Source organism: Aphelocoma coerulescens, chromosome 9, assembly GCF_041296385.1.
Source record: "Aphelocoma coerulescens isolate FSJ_1873_10779 chromosome 9, UR_Acoe_1.0, whole genome shotgun sequence".
Classification (NCBI taxonomy): Eukaryota; Metazoa; Chordata; class Aves; order Passeriformes; family Corvidae; genus Aphelocoma; species Aphelocoma coerulescens.
The window spans coordinates 25734881-25752535 of NC_091023.1; the positions used below are offsets into that span (position 1 = coordinate 25734881).

A 17655-nucleotide genomic window follows, 5' to 3' on the forward strand; every position below is an offset into this window, starting at 1 on the left:
GCTCAGGCCTTTCCCCATCAGGACGATCCAGGGTGCAAGAGCCTCTTGCTGAAGCAGAGTGGGTTTGGAAACCTGGTCCGTGCTCGATGTCATCCTCTCCCAGGTGCTGTTTTCCTAGTTTGCTTACCCCCAGCTGGGAACACCTCCAGACCCATGGCAGCTTCACTGGGCCAGGTGGGATTTCAAGTACGCACTGGCGGGGATGTCACCCGGGCTGCTTGTGCGTTTCTCCCCGTTCCCAAAGGTGGCCAGAAGCGTTTGTGACCCCGCAGGACTGGCTGTGCCGAGGGATGGAGCTGTGCCACTGCGGGGACGAGAAGCAGCCTGCTTGTTTCTGTCCAGCCTGTTTGTTTCTGTCACACCTTCACAGTTTCGGGTGTCACTGGCAGCGCTGAGGCAAACCCGGGGCACAGCAGAAACCACCTGCCCCCGGAGGCACCTGGCAGCAGAGATGTCACCACATCACCCTCATACTTGGGGGATATTACCTACTCCAGTGCAAAGCTCTCCTTCCACCTTCTGGATCGGCCCACACAGAATTCCAGCTGCTCGTGGCCAGGCCATGCACAAACACACCCTGTGGAAGAGCTAAAGCTGCTCACACCCAACCTCTCCAGGGAGTGAAGCCCAGGGATCCAGCCTTCAAGGTCATTACTGTCACTGATCTACACCTCAGTAGGACTTGATAAGGTCCAATAAATCAAATTCCAAATGCTTTTCCTGGCATACCAGTGTGTCTCAAGGAGAAAAGCAGGGTTGAGTTCTAAATGTGCTGTAAAACAGGTTTGAACTTCAGTGACTTCAAGCCTGATGTTCAGTTTGCAAATGCATCAAACTGCTGTATTTGTATGTTTATTTATATTCATACTACTGTTGCAGATAGGGGAGCTAGTGAACATCAGTCTGTAGGAAAAACTGACTTTAATACATGGTGAGTATTCCTTATTTCCTTGTTTTCCCAATGCCTTGCACTGCTTTGATGGAAGTTCAAGCAATTTGTGTATGTTGTGATGAGAAACTTGAAGCCTTGAGTCCATAGACTCATGAACTGAGAGAAACAGGCTTAATTTAGGCACTAAATCTTCTGAAAAAGCTGTGTAACACTCACAGAAATGCAGATTTACTGAGGAAACAGAAAGCAACAAATGTTGTGCCTTGAGTATGAGATTTGAAGAGCAGAGATTTTCCAGTTAATGCAGTGTATTTTACATTCTAGATGACAGAATAATTGAAAAAAAAAAAACCTGCTTTCATACATGAACAATGTTTAAATCGTTTCTTGATAAAGACTTTAAGCCAGTCACCAGCTGTGCCTCCGCTGCAGTAAATAAGAAATGAGTGAGAGGAATTCCACTGAAACCACGGAGGGAGGGATTCGGGGAGTGGAAGGTAAAGGCTCAGTTAACCTGAAACAGAGAAACATCTACGGCCAAGAGGATCCCAGCTCCCCTGGTTTCACACCCAGTTACTCACGGTGCAAACTGCAGGGTGTGACTCCCCTGCTCAGTTCCTCTTTTCTCTTTCAAAACCAGTGAGTAAGAGCTTAAAGAACTCGCCCTCTGGGAACGATTTCAAATAATCCTCCTTGTTCCTCTGAGCTGTTAATTCAGAGCCCAAAATTGGAGTCTCTGTAAATCTTTCATAAAGGTATCTAACGAATTTCTCTTCAAGTTATAATTTGGCAGAGCAACACACTGTTTATCCAGCTGGAATAAATCCCACTGCCATGTTTTTTTGGCACCAAACTTTTATCTCAATGCAAACCCAGTACTCGACACATCCTGGGGCTGTACTTGCCATGAGAAGTCCGTTCGAGCTGATAATGCACATTTTTATCACTGAGATGGAAAAGAATTCCAGATTCTCAGTTAATTTATCACATTCAGCATGAAGAATTAAAGTCAATCTCCTAAATTATTTGATTTAAAAAAAAAACCCAAACAACTTTCAACTAATGTTTTACTTTGGAGATTTTAGAATTTAATGAGTAAATTGATCAATAAGTTGATCAAAGCATATTCTGCATTGTGTGAGTCGGCTATTTGATATGACAGCAGAAACTTTTAGATATCAGCTCATGTCAAAATAGTTTCCTGCCTAAATTCCTGTCACGTTGTTTTCTTACAGCCATCATTCTTCAAGGAAATCAGATTTTCCTGTCATCACGGATTCTTATTTTCCCAAAATAATCCTTTGTTTTTTGTTAAGGTAATTGCACACTGTAATTTGTAGTAATTTGCTAAGAAACCCTTTGTATTTTGTTCCGGGAAACATTTGCTGCCAAGCCTGTAAATCCTGAGGGATTTAGGCACTGAAGTGATGTCACTGACCACCAGAAGGAGGGTTTGGGATGTCCAAAACTCGCTTTCCATGAGGTGTTTTGTTTTTTCCCTTTTTTTTATCGCTCAGCTTTGGTGTCTCTCACTGCAATCAGACACCTGGAAGAACAAAATCAGTTTACATCTGTGTACAACTGATTTGAAGAGGAGCTTCCAGGGCCTGCAGAGTTCCAGGCCAAAGGGTTCCAGGAGAACCAGGCTCGTTAATGCCTCATCATGACTCAAGCAGCAATTATTGATTGATGCTGTTTTCCAGCAGTGTCCTGGCAACAAAGCACTGCTCCTGCTGCCGAGGGGACAGGGCACTGCTCATCTTTATCGAGTTCAAAAATATCCACATAAAAACATCAAGGATTGGTAAGAACAGTCAGGAGGGTTGAGCTGCGGAAGAAGAGCAAACACAAATCTCTTTTTGGGCTTTTTGAAATATCAAAGTGTAACCTGGAAAACCGGAGCACATTAAAACCAATAAATGATGGGTGTGTGCATGGAAAAATAAAAAAAAGGGCAAATTCCACTGCGCTGACACCTGCTGCTTCCATGACTCGTTTTTCCTCCTCCCCAGCCCCTTTGGCACACGGTGGGAGGGAAATGGAAAGTGCTGCTCGCCTTCTGCAAATACCACGTGAACCCGGGATTTTCACTTCAGAATAATCTGAGGGTCAGAGAACTGACTCAACTTTTCCCAGCTCTCCTTTTCATTACTATTTCTTTAACCTTCAGTGCATTCCGTGGGCTGTAAATTGCTTTTTGCCATTGCAGAGGTGTTTAGCACCAGTGTTATGGGTTCACAGGACTTTTTTTGGCTCTGTTAGGACAACTCCAAAGACTGTTCCAGGTTTCTAAAAGGCCGGTGCTCTTCCAGGTTGGTGGTGAGATTTTTTTTATTCCCTGTAAAATTGTTTTTAAAATCCCAGGGATTGTACAGCACACGGCTATAGGAGGGGAGCTTGTCAAAGGGCCAGGAAAATTGAGTGAACTATTCCAAATAACTGAATAATAAATAGTGTCCTTTCCAAACAGCCAGAATCGCTGCTGAGTCGTGAACCTGCACATATAACTGCTCCCAACTAAATGCTTTATTTCCGTTAACTACTTTGGTGATAGCTAGACTTTCAAGCCCCAAACTATACTTGGAAAAGAAGGATAAAAATCACACTGTGGAGAGCTTTCTAAAGGACGTGCTTGTAAAACTGGGGAAGTTTATTAATGAGTATAACCATGACACAAAATAAGGCGCTGCTCCACACCCTGAGGATGAGCAGACCTCGAGCACCTCGGCCCCCTCCTCACGGCTGATCCCGTGGATCCCGAGGGAGCTGGGAAGGGGCTGAGCCTGGAGCAAAGGAGGCTCAGGGGGGACCTTGTGGCTCTGCACAAGTCCCTGACAGGAGGGGGCAGCCGGGGGGGTCGGGCTCTGCTCCCAGGGAACAGGGACAGGAGGAGAGGGAACGGCCTCAGGATGAGCCAGGGGAGGCTCAGGGTGGACAGCAGCAGGAATTTCCCCATGGAAAGGGTGCTCAGGCCTTGGCAGGGGCTGCCCAGGGAGGTGTGGAGTCCCCATTCCTGGAGGTGTCCAAGGAGGGCCTGGACGTGGCACTCAGTGCTCTGGGCTGGGGACAAGGTGGGGATCAGACTCTGCTCGGACTCGATCCTGGAGGTTTTTTCCAACCTCCTGGGAGTCTGTCCCTGTTCCCGAGAGACCCCCGAGGCCAGGGGCGGGGCGGGGCCGCCGCCCGCTCCCCACACAACATGGCGGGCACGGCCTCTGAGGAGCCGGTGCCACTCAAACCCAACGAGCCAATCAGACGCCGCGGCCGGCGCGGGGGGCGGGATTTCCCAGTTAGCGCGCGCGTGCGGTTACGGCCGCGGAGGGATCTACGGCGCGCGGCGCGCGCTGTGCTGCGGCCCTTCCCAGAAGTGACGCAACCGCCGGGGCTTTCCCGCTCGGCGCGTCCCGTGTGGTCGCGACAGCGGGGGATGTCGCGACAGGGGGGGATGTCGCGACAGCACAGGCGGGCCTGGTCACGAGCGCTGAGCCACCGCCGGCGCCGCCCGGGCGGCGTTCGGGCGCGCGGTGTCCGGAGGCAGCGGCGGGTGCGGCCGCTGTGCTCTTCCGCGCGCCTCGCCGTGAGGGCGAAAGCGGCTGCTCCATGTGGGAATGTTTAATTTATTGTGAATTTATTAGCTACAACGTTTAAAACTGCAGGAGCTGGTTCATTTTTATTTTGCTTTTCCTTAATAAATGAAGTCGGAGGTAACTTTCCGCTGGACATTTCTTGTCTGGAACGGCGCAGCCCACCTTTTGCGCACGATCACCTTCTTTTTATTCAGGTTTGGTTTTTTTGGTTTTGTCTATGTGACGTATTTCGAGCACCAAAAGCTCTAAGGGCTTTGATGCAGGACACGAGGCCTGCTTGACCACCTATGCGGTATTTCTGTGTTTTATGTACTGATTCTGTACCGCGTCTCCGCCCATGGCACGGCTGGAGTGGACTGACCCTGAACGATCCTTTTCAGCCGCGATTACACCGCAGTTTATCCAGCACCGTTCCCGCTCCCTCGCTGCTGGGGCGCACACCCAGTTACTCTGCACCGGTTTAAACCCGGTCCCGATCCCTGTCCCGCTGCCGATTCCTGGTCCCGTTCCCGGTTCCCTGGTCCCGGTCCCGGGGCGTGTCCCGCGGACTCTTTTTTCCCGCCGTCCCCCGCGCGCGCGGCGCTGGCGGGTGCGTCACGCGCGGGGCCGCGCAGTCGGCGCGCGGCCGCTCCTGGGAGCGGACCCAGACCCAGCGCCCGCTCCGCCGCCATGGCCGCCGCGCACCCGGGCCCCGCCGCGCCTGCCGCCCCGGTCCCGCCGCCCCCCGCCGCCCCGGGCATCCTCATCGGCGACCGGCTCTACTCCGAGGTGTCGCTGACCATCGACCACTCGCTGATCCCCGAGGAGCGCCTCTCGCCCACACCCTCCATGCAGGACGGGCTGGACCTGCAGTGCGAGACCGACCTGCGCATCCTGGGCTGCGAGCTCATCCAGGCGGCCGGGATCCTGCTGCGGCTGCCGCAGGTGAGCCCTTGCCGGGGCTTGCAGAGGGGCAGGGGAGGAAGGGAAGGGAAGGGCGGGCGCCGCCATTGTGGCGGCGGGAAGGGCGTGAGGCGGCGCGGGGGGGCGGCGGTGCCTCACACAAAATGGCGGCGGCTGGGCCCGGGCACTGACTCGGCTCCTTCTCCCTCCTCTGCCCTCACAGGTGGCCATGGCGACGGGGCAGGTGCTGTTCCATCGTTTCTTCTATTCCAAGTCCTTCGTCAAGCACAGCTTCGAGGTGAGCGCGGCCCGGGGGTACCGGGGGAGGGCGGATGGGGCGGCCACGCGCTACACAGGCCGCTCGCTTCCAGGCTGGCAGATTTGCTTCTTGGTTATGTAATGCTAATTTTATCTGGGTTAAAAGCTATTTGCTTAACGGAAACGGGGCTTCCTTTCAGATTGTTGCTATGGCCTGCATCAATCTCGCGTCCAAAATCGAAGAGGCGCCTCGTCGGATAAGGGACGTGATCAACGTGTTCCATCACTTGCGGCAGTTAAGAGCAAAAAGGTAAGATCAGCTTCGTTATGAGCATAAGCACCTGTTACCACTAATGTATGCTGCAGTTCTCAATTCACAGTATTTTTCCAGGCTAAGTTCAACGACCTAAAATTGGGAAGGGAGTGCCCGTTGGCTGCTGTGTAGGCAGTACAGTGCAATCCCAGCTGCTTCTGCTTTTGTTCACATGGTAGACCCGTTTTCGTTGTTGATTTAGCTACAGGTTATGGTTGACAGGTATTGGTTCTAGTTTTACGTCCATGGTTGTGGTTTCAGGTCTGTTTGTTGGGTTTTTTGATGTCTTGCAGTTGTTGTGAGATAGTCTTAGGCGTGAGTGGCCAGTTAGCAAGTTGCTGTGTATTCTCCAGATTTTTAAGCGTACTCAGCAGTTGTGATGCTTTTCTGTCATTAGTCTGTGGGTGCCCAAGTGTGGTTGTGGTGCTAAGAAAGTACCTGTTAAGAAGAAGCTGAATTTTCAGTGGTGGCAGTGTTACTTTCAAGAAAAAGCCCTTTTAGAGAGTACCTGAAGAAAGGTATGATTTGGCCTGCAGTGTTTGTAAGTTTAATGGTGAGGAATGTGCCATTGAGTCTGGGAGGCTGAAGGCATCTTTAGGTGCAGAAAGTGTGAGCTGCGTTGTTCTGGTGCCGTGTGCCTGTGCAGGTGGTGTAGAGCTGTCCAAGTTATGAGTGCCTAACGCTGCTTTTTGTGTGCAAAGCAACATTTTTCACGTGTAAAGCAAATTAACGATGCATTGAAAGGAGCAAGGAGTGGTTGAAGGGAAGGAGTTCTCTAAGTTGCTGTTAAACACAAAATCTCCTTAATTTTGTTGGGCAGCAGTATTGCAGTCTGGGGTTGGAGGCTTCAACTTTGCCTCTGGTGGCTGATGGCTTAAAGTTCTAGGTACTCTGTAGCTACAAAAGGGTTTTGTTTTCAGCTACGCTGTTAAATTCACACTTTATTTCTCTGCCCTGTGTCACCAGGTTACGGCAGGAATTTAAACTTCAGCGTTGTTGATGCTTTTCTAAGAAACAGAGTAGAAATCCCGAAGGGAAGCCAGCTGTTTGTTGGTGTCTTTATCCTGGTTATGCTTCTGTTGAAGCCAGAACTTCGGCTTTTACTGCCTTCTGATGGTGTTGTCCTAGTTAGCTTTAGATCCAAGAAGAAAGAGTTGGTGTTAACCTTTGGAATTTAGCTTTGTTCTGTCTGGCTTTTAAAGCTGTTGCCCTGATGGCCCCAAGAGAGCTGTGTGAAGTTAGGCCGGGTGTGAATTCAGTGGGGTTGTCTTCCGCAGTTATTAAGGGATTCTGGTTATTGGAATTACTGGAGCAGGCTCAGTGGTTAGTAACGTTCTGGCCTCCATCCAGGCAGTGAAGGTTAATTAATCATATGCCTTGCTTTTCTTTGCATCAAGAATACAAATTAGTTGTTTCTTTGTGCTGTGTGAAGGATCAGAGAAACTGAACTTAACCTGTGAATTTAAATCTTTCCAGCTAGCCTGTTCCAAATCCCAACTTGTGCATGTTACGTGGTGCCTAAAGTGCATCATGTCCAGAGAAATCGTGCACTGCTACCCATTATTTTCGGGAGAAATGGGTATTGTTGCTCTGCGATTCTGAGTGAATCTGCATGAAATGAACCTTAAAAATGCTGCAGTCTGACATTCAGACTTGCACACCCCCTCCCCTTTTTTTTTTTTTAGCAAGCAGGATGTAAACGTTTTTCTGTACTTTTTACAAGCTGACAATTCCATCACCTGTACACGTTATTAACTTCAACTCTTTTTTCCCTTGCAACCGACTATACAGCGACCAGCTACATTTACCAAAGCCTGGGTGATGTGGAGTGGTACATAAAGATGAAGCTGTCGTCATGGCAACAGTGAGTGAAGTATCGAAAATCCCCAAGGAGAAGCCAGTGCTCTGAGCATAGGTCACTGGAATCGGGGGACTAACAGGTTGGCCGCTGGTGAACCATTTGGAAGAACTCCTGTATCTTGTTATAAGCTTTTTTCTTTGCTGTCCAGGTTTTTAGAATACTAGCTTAATCTTTTTTATTTTTTACTGAAGCTAACACTTAGGCTATAGTTAGTCTCTCACACACAACCCAGAACTGAAACAGGCTGCTGTACTTTCTTTTTCAGTCTAGCATTTCTGTTAACTGAAGCTCTTAACCTGCACACATTTGGGGTAGTTTGGGTAGGCTTTGCTTTCTTTCTTAACCAGTTTTGGGTTCTTAGTTCCACTTTCTGGCTCTGTATAATTGCAGTTTGAATTCACAGTAAAACAAGGGTGCGGAAGTCTTGAATTTGTACATTTTTACCAATTATGATGTAAGCAGTCCCTTCTATGTACCTGTTTGCAGAACTGGGAATTGCATTGGAATTTTCTTTTTATGAGACATGTAGTCAACTGAGGTGGTATTTCTAATGCTGAGAAGTAAGAAAAAGCTAAATAAGTGTTTTGGACAAGCATATTTTCTTTGGGATCTTTGACGAGCCTATGTGATGTAGAACTGCATGTAAAAATGTTTGTGTGCATGGAGAAAAGCTCGTACTATGGAAAAACTGCTTTTTAAATAACTGTGTGCCAAAACCTCTGTGTTCTGAGCAAAGTGCAACTGTTGTTTAACTTGTAGAATGTAGTTTGAAGTTGATTATATTTCTTTTAACTGTGCCTGAAAGCTGCAGAAAGTCCTGAGACTGGAAATGTGACTCGTGTGGTGCTGTAATCTCACATGGTGCTTTGAGGTGCTCAGTCAGCTGTTCCTCGCTCAGGGGCCCTGCAGCGGGGCTGCATTAATGACACACATTCTTAGTGCCTTCAGACTGTCCTGCAAACCTGTGCTGCTTGTGTTTGTGATCCTGGAGACAAACAGAGAACTGGTGATCTTTTGCTGACCAGCATAACAGATATCTGCTCTTTGAAATGAGGTGCTGGTGCTCTGCTGTACTTGTCACAAGTGCTTTGCTCATTAGGAACAAAACTCCATGCAGGGCACTGTTCCTCCAAGTATTAGTCACGTCAAAGCCATCAAAGTTTATTATTACACCAAATGAAGCTGCAGCTGTGGAGAACTTAGGTCTCATTTGTCAGAATGATTTTAAAAAAAGGTATTTTTAATTTATTTACTGTTACAAACACATTACAGTGTGTGTTAATCTTTTGGGTTGTTACATAATCTAAATCCCAATCAAGTTTTGCATCTTAAGTGTTGGATTGACTTCCCAGAGGGGCCACTGTGTGCTCTGTTCTTAAAGATAAAGTCTTGCCTGGAGCTCTAGTGCTGGTCTGTAGGAACAGATTCCAAGTAAGAATTTGCAAGACTCCTTGGCTATACAGGGTTTGAAGCTTATATTTCATATATAAGTTTACAAATTCTTTTTCTCTGGTTTCTTACTTGACCCTAAGATAATTCTTGGCCTGAGAATTAAGTGCAGCAAATGCATTGGCAAAGTTCCTCTTTTTTCTTAGTAGAAAGCAAAGAAGTTTTTCAAAGGGGAATCTCTGAAGTTTCTGACTTGTAAATAATTATTTACCAGCCTTGCAGATTTTATGGCAAAAGTATTAAATTGGTGAATCAATGCAGTGGAGAACTTGACTTTTGCCAGTAATAAGGTGCAGTAAACCACTTAAGCCTTCTGGGGATTTTTGTTTTTCCGTAAGTGGATAAAAGGTTGCATTTGTTTGGAAATCCTGTCTGGATAAACTGATGGTTTTCATGGCTTCCTTAGGGCTGTAGGTCTCTAGGACTTGTGACCAAAGGAATGTGGGACAGCAGAGTAAAGCAAAGCACACTTGGTATGTTGGGTTTCCTGTCCCTGTGCTGTGAAACATGTGCCAGGTGTGAACTGTTGGTGCTGATCCCATGGCCCTGTGTGAGGACAGTGAAAACTTAAACTACAGTAAAGGCTCATGTCTGTCCTGCTGCACTTGGAGCCACCTTAACTTCAGAGCTCTCAGGGGATGCAGGGTCATGTGGAAGGTGGGGTGTTGGATGGTCCTGTGCAGTCCCACTGGAGATTTTTTTAATAGACTGGAAGTCATGGCTGTCCTAAGTGTTTAACCCAAGATCTCCCACCTGTGATGAAGTTTTCTGCTAACAAACAGCCTGGATGCCTGAACTCACTCTGGGTGCTGCTCTGCAGATCCTGTTAATGCCAGTGATCTCAAGATGAAACTGAGGAGAGAAATACTGAAGGAAACATTATCAACACCAGTAAAATTGACAGGAATGAGTTGGAAGTGAATCAGTTTCACCGATGGGAAGAACTCAGCTTGGTTGTTCCATTGTCCCACTCCAGAGCACTGTATTCAGCCCATCTCTGTAGTACTGGAGTGTTCAGACAAAACCAGCTCCTCACTGAAGTAGTTACCTTAAAGAGGCTTGAAAGGCTTTTCTTTTCCAGTTAATTTATGGGGAGAAAAGAAAAACAGCCAACCATAAACAAAACAAAACAAAAAAATCCCCCAAGTCTGGTTTTATTTAGAGGAGCTGAAATGAAAAACTTTGTTAACTTTTCCTGATGAGTGAGAGTAACACACTTAACTAGGGAAGTTACTCTGCTGGAACATGGAAAACCTGGTATTTTGTATAATGAGTCAGTACTTGAATTGTACCAGGAAGCTGCAGTCGCTCATTCCAGAGCTGGGCATCTCAGCCCCTTGGGAAGAGCAGGGACAGCTCATGCTTCACGTGCATGGTTGTACAACAAGGTGCTTTTATTAGGGAGGTTTGTTGTGTTCTTTGCCCATGGCAATCCGTGTCTGTCCAGGTGACTGCAGAGGTCATGCCATAAACTGGATTGTTGAAGTTGGGGAGCTCATCCAGCCTTGTCATTAAATTGACCTTTACTTCCTGGGGTGGGAACCTTGTTTTTTTGAGTGTTTTTTCTGCTCTGTGACCTATCAGGGAAGAGAAGTAAGATCCACTCGTGGAATTTGCAGGTTGGCAGTGAAATATTTTATCTGATACAACAAAAACTGTATTTTGAATCCACTTTGCATTACTTTTTTTTCTTTTGAAGATAATGTAAAATAAATTTGTCACCAGTGCTTGGGGTGTATCATGTACAGACCGTGGTTTATTAGAGCATAATGAGCTGCAAAAACATTATTCTGCTTTGGAAAGCACATGGAATGTGTGAGGCATATTACAGGGAAAAGCTGATCTGTCTTCAGGAGGAAGTGGATTAAAATATCCCATGTGGAATGTTGAAAGGTCGAGTCTAAGCACGGACAAAGCAAAGAACATGCAATGGCGTGTGACACCTGGCATGAAGTGTACAGAAGGTTACTGTGGTTAAACATGCTCTGGACAGTTCAGGGGTTGGATTCGGAAGGAATTAGGGCTTGACTGTGCTGGAGTTTGAAATCTCTCTCTAAATGAGCTGTTGATTTGCAAATGCAAACAGCAGGAACATCCCTGGTATGGCTGGAGAGGGTGCAGGCCCAGAGTCCCAGGCAGATCTGTCCCCGTTTCCCAGGGTGATTCTGTGCTTCACTCAGCTTTTCACACAGGGCAGGGCTGGCTTCTCTGAAGGGTGATTCAGCTGCTCTTCCAGCTGCATAGGAAACTGCCATTTCTAAAGCACGGGTTGCTGCTTTAATACCAGTAAGAACCCTGTTCTGGTTTACTTCTGCTTTGAAATCTTGCCTGGCAAAGGACTCCTGCCACCTCTGCCATGGAGAGGAGATGTTCTTGGGAGTGCCCCCCATCAAGCCAACTCCTTCCAGCAGCTGGAGCAGTGCAGTTTGCATACACAGGAGCAGAAGGGTTTTTTTTTTTTTTTAATCTCAGCCATCTAATCTGTAGCTAGCCAAAAGCAGCAACTAAACTAGTTTATCTAAACTTGGACAGCACAAGATTAATGCTTAAACTTGCTTGCAGGAGTTGAAAACCGGTTTCTGTTGCCATTAGTTGGTTGGAAGGGAAAACAGAGTTGCCGTTATTTTTGGATATGCAAAACAGTTTTGATTTTATTTCTTGCAAACTATAGGACTCCAAGCCCCCTGATACTTGATCAGAACTACATAAACACCAAAAATCAAGTAATCAAAGCAGAAAGGAGGGTACTGAAGGAGTTGGGATTTTGTGTTCATGTCAAGCATCCTCATAAGGTGAGTTCTCAACAATAACGTAATTGTAATTCTTACTCTACCTTGGTGGCATCACTGGGAGCTGTGGAACAAGAAACACAGGTGTCAGAATGACCTGGATTCTTCTCTTTATTCCTCTGTAGTTAATTATGTTTTTGCCAGAGTACTTGGGCAAACAGCCATGTTGACTTTAGTAGAAGTCATTTCCCTTAGAAAGGGTGAAGGTGGCTGGTGTGAAAAGCACGGAAAAGTAGTGAAATAAAGAGTTGTCTGTGGGTAGCATGAGAGCTCAGAGTGTGTGCTTGGAGAGAAGGAGCCCCCATTGCTCGGGCGTTGTGTTTGATTTTTTTTTTTTTTAACATATGTATATATTTACTTCCCTACTCCTGCTTTATGTGTTGAAACTGAGTATTTTTTCTCTTCCCCCCCCCCCTTATTCCTCAGATCATTGTTATGTATTTACAAGTCCTAGAATGTGAACGTAATCAAACCCTGGTACAGACAGCCTGGTAAGTTTGCTATTTTCCATTCTTTTCCTAGCCAGGAAAATAGTAGCAGAAATAACAAGCCTGCTGATCCCTATGCAAAGCAATGAGATGTAAGTTACCACCCAAACACATTTGGAAAATCTTGTGGTGCTTGTTTCTGCTTACTATTTTCATGGCTTGATTCCAGCGTAGCAATGGAGAACTCAATTTAACTTTGTTCTTTTTTCTACTCTTTGATTGAAGGGTAGTCCCTGCTGGTAAGTCATAGAGCTCTGCCCTCTGCACCTCAGCCCATGACCTGGGGATGGCTGCTTTGGCTGCCCTTCTCTCCAGCCAAGCCAGTGCAAGCCTCAGCGAGTTCACTGCCATCGGGCAGCACCTCCTAGTTCTGTCCTGGCGCCAGGATTTGTATATTTGGTTCTAGAAGTAACTGTTACAACTGTTTCTCGATGTCTTTGTTGCCTACCTGCTGTATGTTAAAGGACACGTGGGGGATGGTTCTGCCAGCATTTCTTTAGTTGATTTAACATTTAAACTTGAGTTAAACAGAGGAGGACAGTGCATGCAGCATGTTCAGTTAGCAGCCAGGCTGGGCATGGGGGTGTAGAGTCCTCACTGACTGACTGCTGTTCCTCTCTCCCATAGCTTGGGAATTTAGAAATCCATGGAGCTCTGCTGTTCTCTGTATCTCTGGGCATGTGTTGCTGGCAGTGCCAGCCCTGTGCAAGAACAGGAGCTCAGGGGAGTGGGAGTCCAGTTCTAACTCGCGGGTCTTTTCCAATACTCAGTGAGCAAATGGGATGCATCTCCCTGGATGAAGTTGATGTGACTCAAGGCACACAAAATTAAAATGCAGTCGGAGTTTTATGAACTCTGTAGGTTGCACATAGCTTCTGGAACATGGTAGGTTGAAAATACACCTTGCTCTCCTGGTGGCACTTGAGTTCTACATTGATTTTTAAATACAAACCCTTTGGTGTTTAAGACAATCAGCTGGACAGATGCAAAGTAGTTGTTAAATTGTAACTCAGTGGACACTTCCCAGGATAATTTAACCTCGGGAGTAACCATTCCACACTTCTTGAATTTAGTGCTGTACATTATGGTTTAAACCAGTGGCAGTGGTGCAAACTGGTACAAAGTGACACATGTAAACATCCAACACAGTCATCCAAAAGAAATCACATGTTTAATGTAACAACAGAAAAAATAATAAAGTCAATTGAGTCTCCAGTGTTGTTATCCTCTAAAAGAAAAGCAAACCGGAGATCCGACCTCTGCTGCTTTGTTTTGTAGGAATTACATGAACGACAGCCTCCGGACGAACGTGTTCGTTCGCTTCCAGCCAGAGACCATCGCATGTGCGTGCATTTACCTCGCTGCTAGAGCCCTGCAGGTGAGCACTGGCTGCCCTGAGCACTGCTGCTGCTCTGGCTTAAAGAGAATTCATGGAAATACTTCAGCAAAACCTGGCCTGAAATCTCCATTACGCTTCCCCTTGTTTGATTTTCAGATCCCGCTGCCTACCCGTCCCCACTGGTTCCTGCTCTTTGGCACCACGGAAGAGGAGATTCAGGAGATCTGCCTAACAACTCTGAAGCTTTATACCAGAAAGAAGGTGAGTTTGACATCTTGGATTTTCTTGCTTGAGGCTCAGTGCAGCTTGAGCTGAGTTATGGTTGTCCAGAAAAGTTTGGGAATGCCTAATACAGATGTACTAATGGGGACAGTTCCTCTAAGGAGAGAACAAATTCTGGAAGTTACATAACTGGACAGATAATTAAAAGCCAACTCGGTATATTTCAGAAAGGAGATGAAAATGTGAATTACATTAGTTCAGCTTCTTACCTGGTTGTTACTTCCACAGCCCAATTACGAATTTCTGGATAAAGAAGTAGAAAAGAGGAAAATGGCACTACAGGAAGCAAAACTGAAGGCAAAAGGTTTAAATCCAGATGGAACTCCAGCACTCTCAACGCTGGGTGGCTTTTCTCCTGCATCCAAACCATGTAAGCTTGTTTTCTGAACAGAAACTTGCATGATACTGTGTGATAAGTATTTGTGTAAAAACAAAGGAGGTTTGCTTTGTTAGACAGTTCAGGCTTTCTCACGGAATGAAGCAGCAGGCAATTTTTTTTTTTTAACATAGATTCTAAAACTAGTCTCAAAACCTTGAAACCAGATTAGAGGGAAAAGGGATGCTTTATGCCATATTTCCCCAGATAAGAGAGTGATACAGTAATAATACGCACCTGTAAGAGAATGAGGTAATGAAGCAGGAATTGCTGTGTGTTCTGTGATGTGAAGAGAGCCTTTCTGGATTTGATTTGAGGGTGCTGCAATAGCCTTCATGGCCCTTTTTGCAGCAGGTATCTGTGAAAATTCCTTCCCCTGGTTGTTTTTAATGTACTTGGCAACTGTTTGGTGCGGTGAGGGCAGACAGCTGGTGGGCAGGAAATGGGGGAGGGACAGGCCCAGCACTGCCTTGGCATCAGAGGGAATGAATTGGAACATGTATTTTGAACTGCCAGTCTGTCTGAACTCTCATGGTTTCTCCTGAAGAGTCCTGAGTTTTCAGAGGTCTTTGGGCTGGGAAGTGTGAATTTCTCACTGAACAAGGAAAGTGTTTCATTTCTGTGAGGAGGGAGCCAGGGTTGGGAGAGTCTGAAAGCAGGAGCTGTGGTGGGCTTAACAGCCCTTCCATGAAAGGGGAATCCATCTCTGGGCTGTGCCAACTGCCTAGAGACAGACTGACATCTTGACTAGATAATTTTATTTGTTCCTCATTTGTGTTTGTGCCATAATGTAAAGATGAAATCTGTAGTTTTGCTGGGCAGGCTTAATCCTTTCTCTGTAGCATTGGAAATAAGTGTCAGGGTAACAATTCTGTATTGTGGGCCACGAGGGTAGCTTTTGTTTTGTACCTTTTGGCCCCACATGAGCCTGGCTGTGTGCTCTGAAGGTCACAGTGCTGTTCCTCCTTCATGGGCAGAGGGTTTCCCCATGAATATTCCAGGAGTGAATATAAATGGGGAGATGGGATGAAATAATAGCTGTGGAGTTCATATCTACACTTAGTGCAAGTCCTGGTGAAGGTGTCTCAGGGATGTACAGTGTGTTTATGACAAAGGATGAATAAAGAGCTAACTTTGAATTGAAATTTAATTCTTAGCTTCCCCAAGAGAAGTAAAAGCTGAGGAGAAATCTCCAGTATCTGTGAATACCAAAACCATTAAAAAAGAGCCAGAAGAGAGGCAGCAAACCTCAAAGAGCCCTTACAATGGGTAGGTAAAACTCCCCTCCTGGTAAGAGAAGGCTTCAGTAGCAGTGCTTTCAGCTGAAGCCCGGGGAGCTCCTCGGGAGCTCTGGCTGGCGTGGCAGTGCCTGAGCAGCGCTGGTTTGTCCCTGCAGGCTGCGGAAGGAGAGCAAGAGGAGCCGGAGCAGCAGGAGCGCCAGCCGGTCCCGCTCCCGGACAAAGTCCCGCTCCCGCTCCCACACCCCCCGCAGGCAGTGAGTGGGGCTGGGGGGCTGCACTGGGGGGCTCGTGGGTTTTGTCACACTTAGTCCTGTAAATACAGGATATTTCAGCAGGGCTTTGCGCTTCCCAGAGCCAGGGGCAGTCCCAAGAGCTGCCCAGCAAAAGGGGGGAGGCTTGGCTTGACTTCAGGCTCTTGGTTGTGGGTGTGGAGCAGCTCTTAAGAGTTCAGGCTGTAAAATGGAAGCTTAAGCCTGTCCTAACTGCACTGTACCTGAGGAGTCTGAGGTGGGCTGGGGTTAGTCTTCCCTCATTGGATAGTCTTCAGAAGGATCCCATTACAAGTGAGAGCAGTCTTTGGGAGCACAGTGCCCTTGGAAGGGGAGAAGTGCTCCAGGTGTGGCAGCTTCCTTGTGTCAGTGCTCCCTGGTGCAGTGCCTGGCTCTTCAGGACTCTGCCCCTCTCCTGGGACAGGGAGAGGGGGATGCAGTGAGAGCTCCTGCCTTTAGATGGGGATATTCAAAGAATCTTCAGGCTCACATATAAATTGGAGGCTGTCAGCTTGGATCTCAGTGTTACCCAAAGCATAGCTGAAGGAAAAAGGCAATACCCAGTTAGTGATCTGCTGTTGAGGGAAGACCCTTGACAAGGTGGACAAAAGGTGCTGCATTCTGGTTTTATTTTGAGCTGTTTGTTTTCAAATGAGCTCAGCTAAAAGACTCACAGAGTGGTTGGGGTTGGAAGGACCTTAAATGCCACGTCAGCGACCCCAGCCTTCCATGGGGCAGGTTGTGTGTCCCGAGACATTCTCTGTCCTCGCTCACTCATCCCTGTGGGGCAAAGTCAGATTTCTTCCAGTAACTTGGAAGCTCTAAGCACAGAGTTCTGTTGGACTTTGCTGGTGCTGGGCACACGCTGTAACCCTTTCCTCTCGCGCAGCTACAACAACCGGCGGAGCCTGTCGGGCACGTACAGCTCCCGCTCGCGCAGCCGCTCGCGCAGCCACAGCGGGAGCCCGCGGCGGCACCACAACCACGGCTCGCCCCACGCCAAGGCCAAGCACGGCCGCGAGGAGCTCAAGGGCGCCAGCAGACACGGCCACAAGCGGAAAAAGTCCCGCTCCCGCTCGCAGAGCAAATCCCGGGAGCACTCGGAGGCGGCCAAGAAGCACCGGCACGAGCGCGGCCACCACCGGGAGCGGCGCGAGCGCTCGCGCTCCTTCGAGCGCTCCCACAAGGGCGGGAAGCACCACGGCAGCGGCCGCTCGGGGCACGGCCGGCACCGGCGCTGAGCCCGCGGACTGCGGCACGGCACGGGGACTGCACGGGGCTGGGGCAGCTTCAACCCAAATCTCGGTTTCTGAAAGGTGTAGAAGACTTTTCTTTTGGGAAAGAAACTGTTACCAACTTTTGCACATAATACCTTAGCAGTATCCCAGAGGTGGCAAACGATCAGGTTCACTGTATGTATTAGAGTTGTGTATTGTTTATTGAGCTGAGAACTGGAGAAAGGATTTCTGTAAAAAAGCAAAACGTACCTTATTTTTATACCAGTCAATTGCAGACGCTTATATTTAAGTATAGTTATTTGTTTAAACATGGTGGAGACTTTCTTACACTGGTTTTAGTCTGCATGTGTTCAAAGATTTTTACAAGAAATAAAATATAAAGCTTTTTTTT

General features: G+C 47.4%; 1 protein-coding gene across 1 annotated transcript; it reads left to right on the plus strand.

The window, feature by feature from the left end:
• The first annotated feature begins 5098 nt into the window (after nucleotides 1–5098).
• Nucleotides 5099–17655, plus strand: CCNL1 (cyclin L1). Its single transcript, XM_069025090.1, has 11 exons — nucleotides 5099–5403; nucleotides 5585–5659; nucleotides 5820–5929; nucleotides 11914–12034; nucleotides 12458–12522; nucleotides 13798–13897; nucleotides 14015–14119; nucleotides 14369–14510; nucleotides 15674–15785; nucleotides 15913–16011; nucleotides 16916–17655. Exons 1-11 carry the CDS (start codon nucleotides 5149–5151, stop codon nucleotides 17265–17267), a joined length of 1536 nt encoding a protein of 511 aa, XP_068881191.1. The 5' UTR covers nucleotides 5099–5148; the 3' UTR covers nucleotides 17268–17655.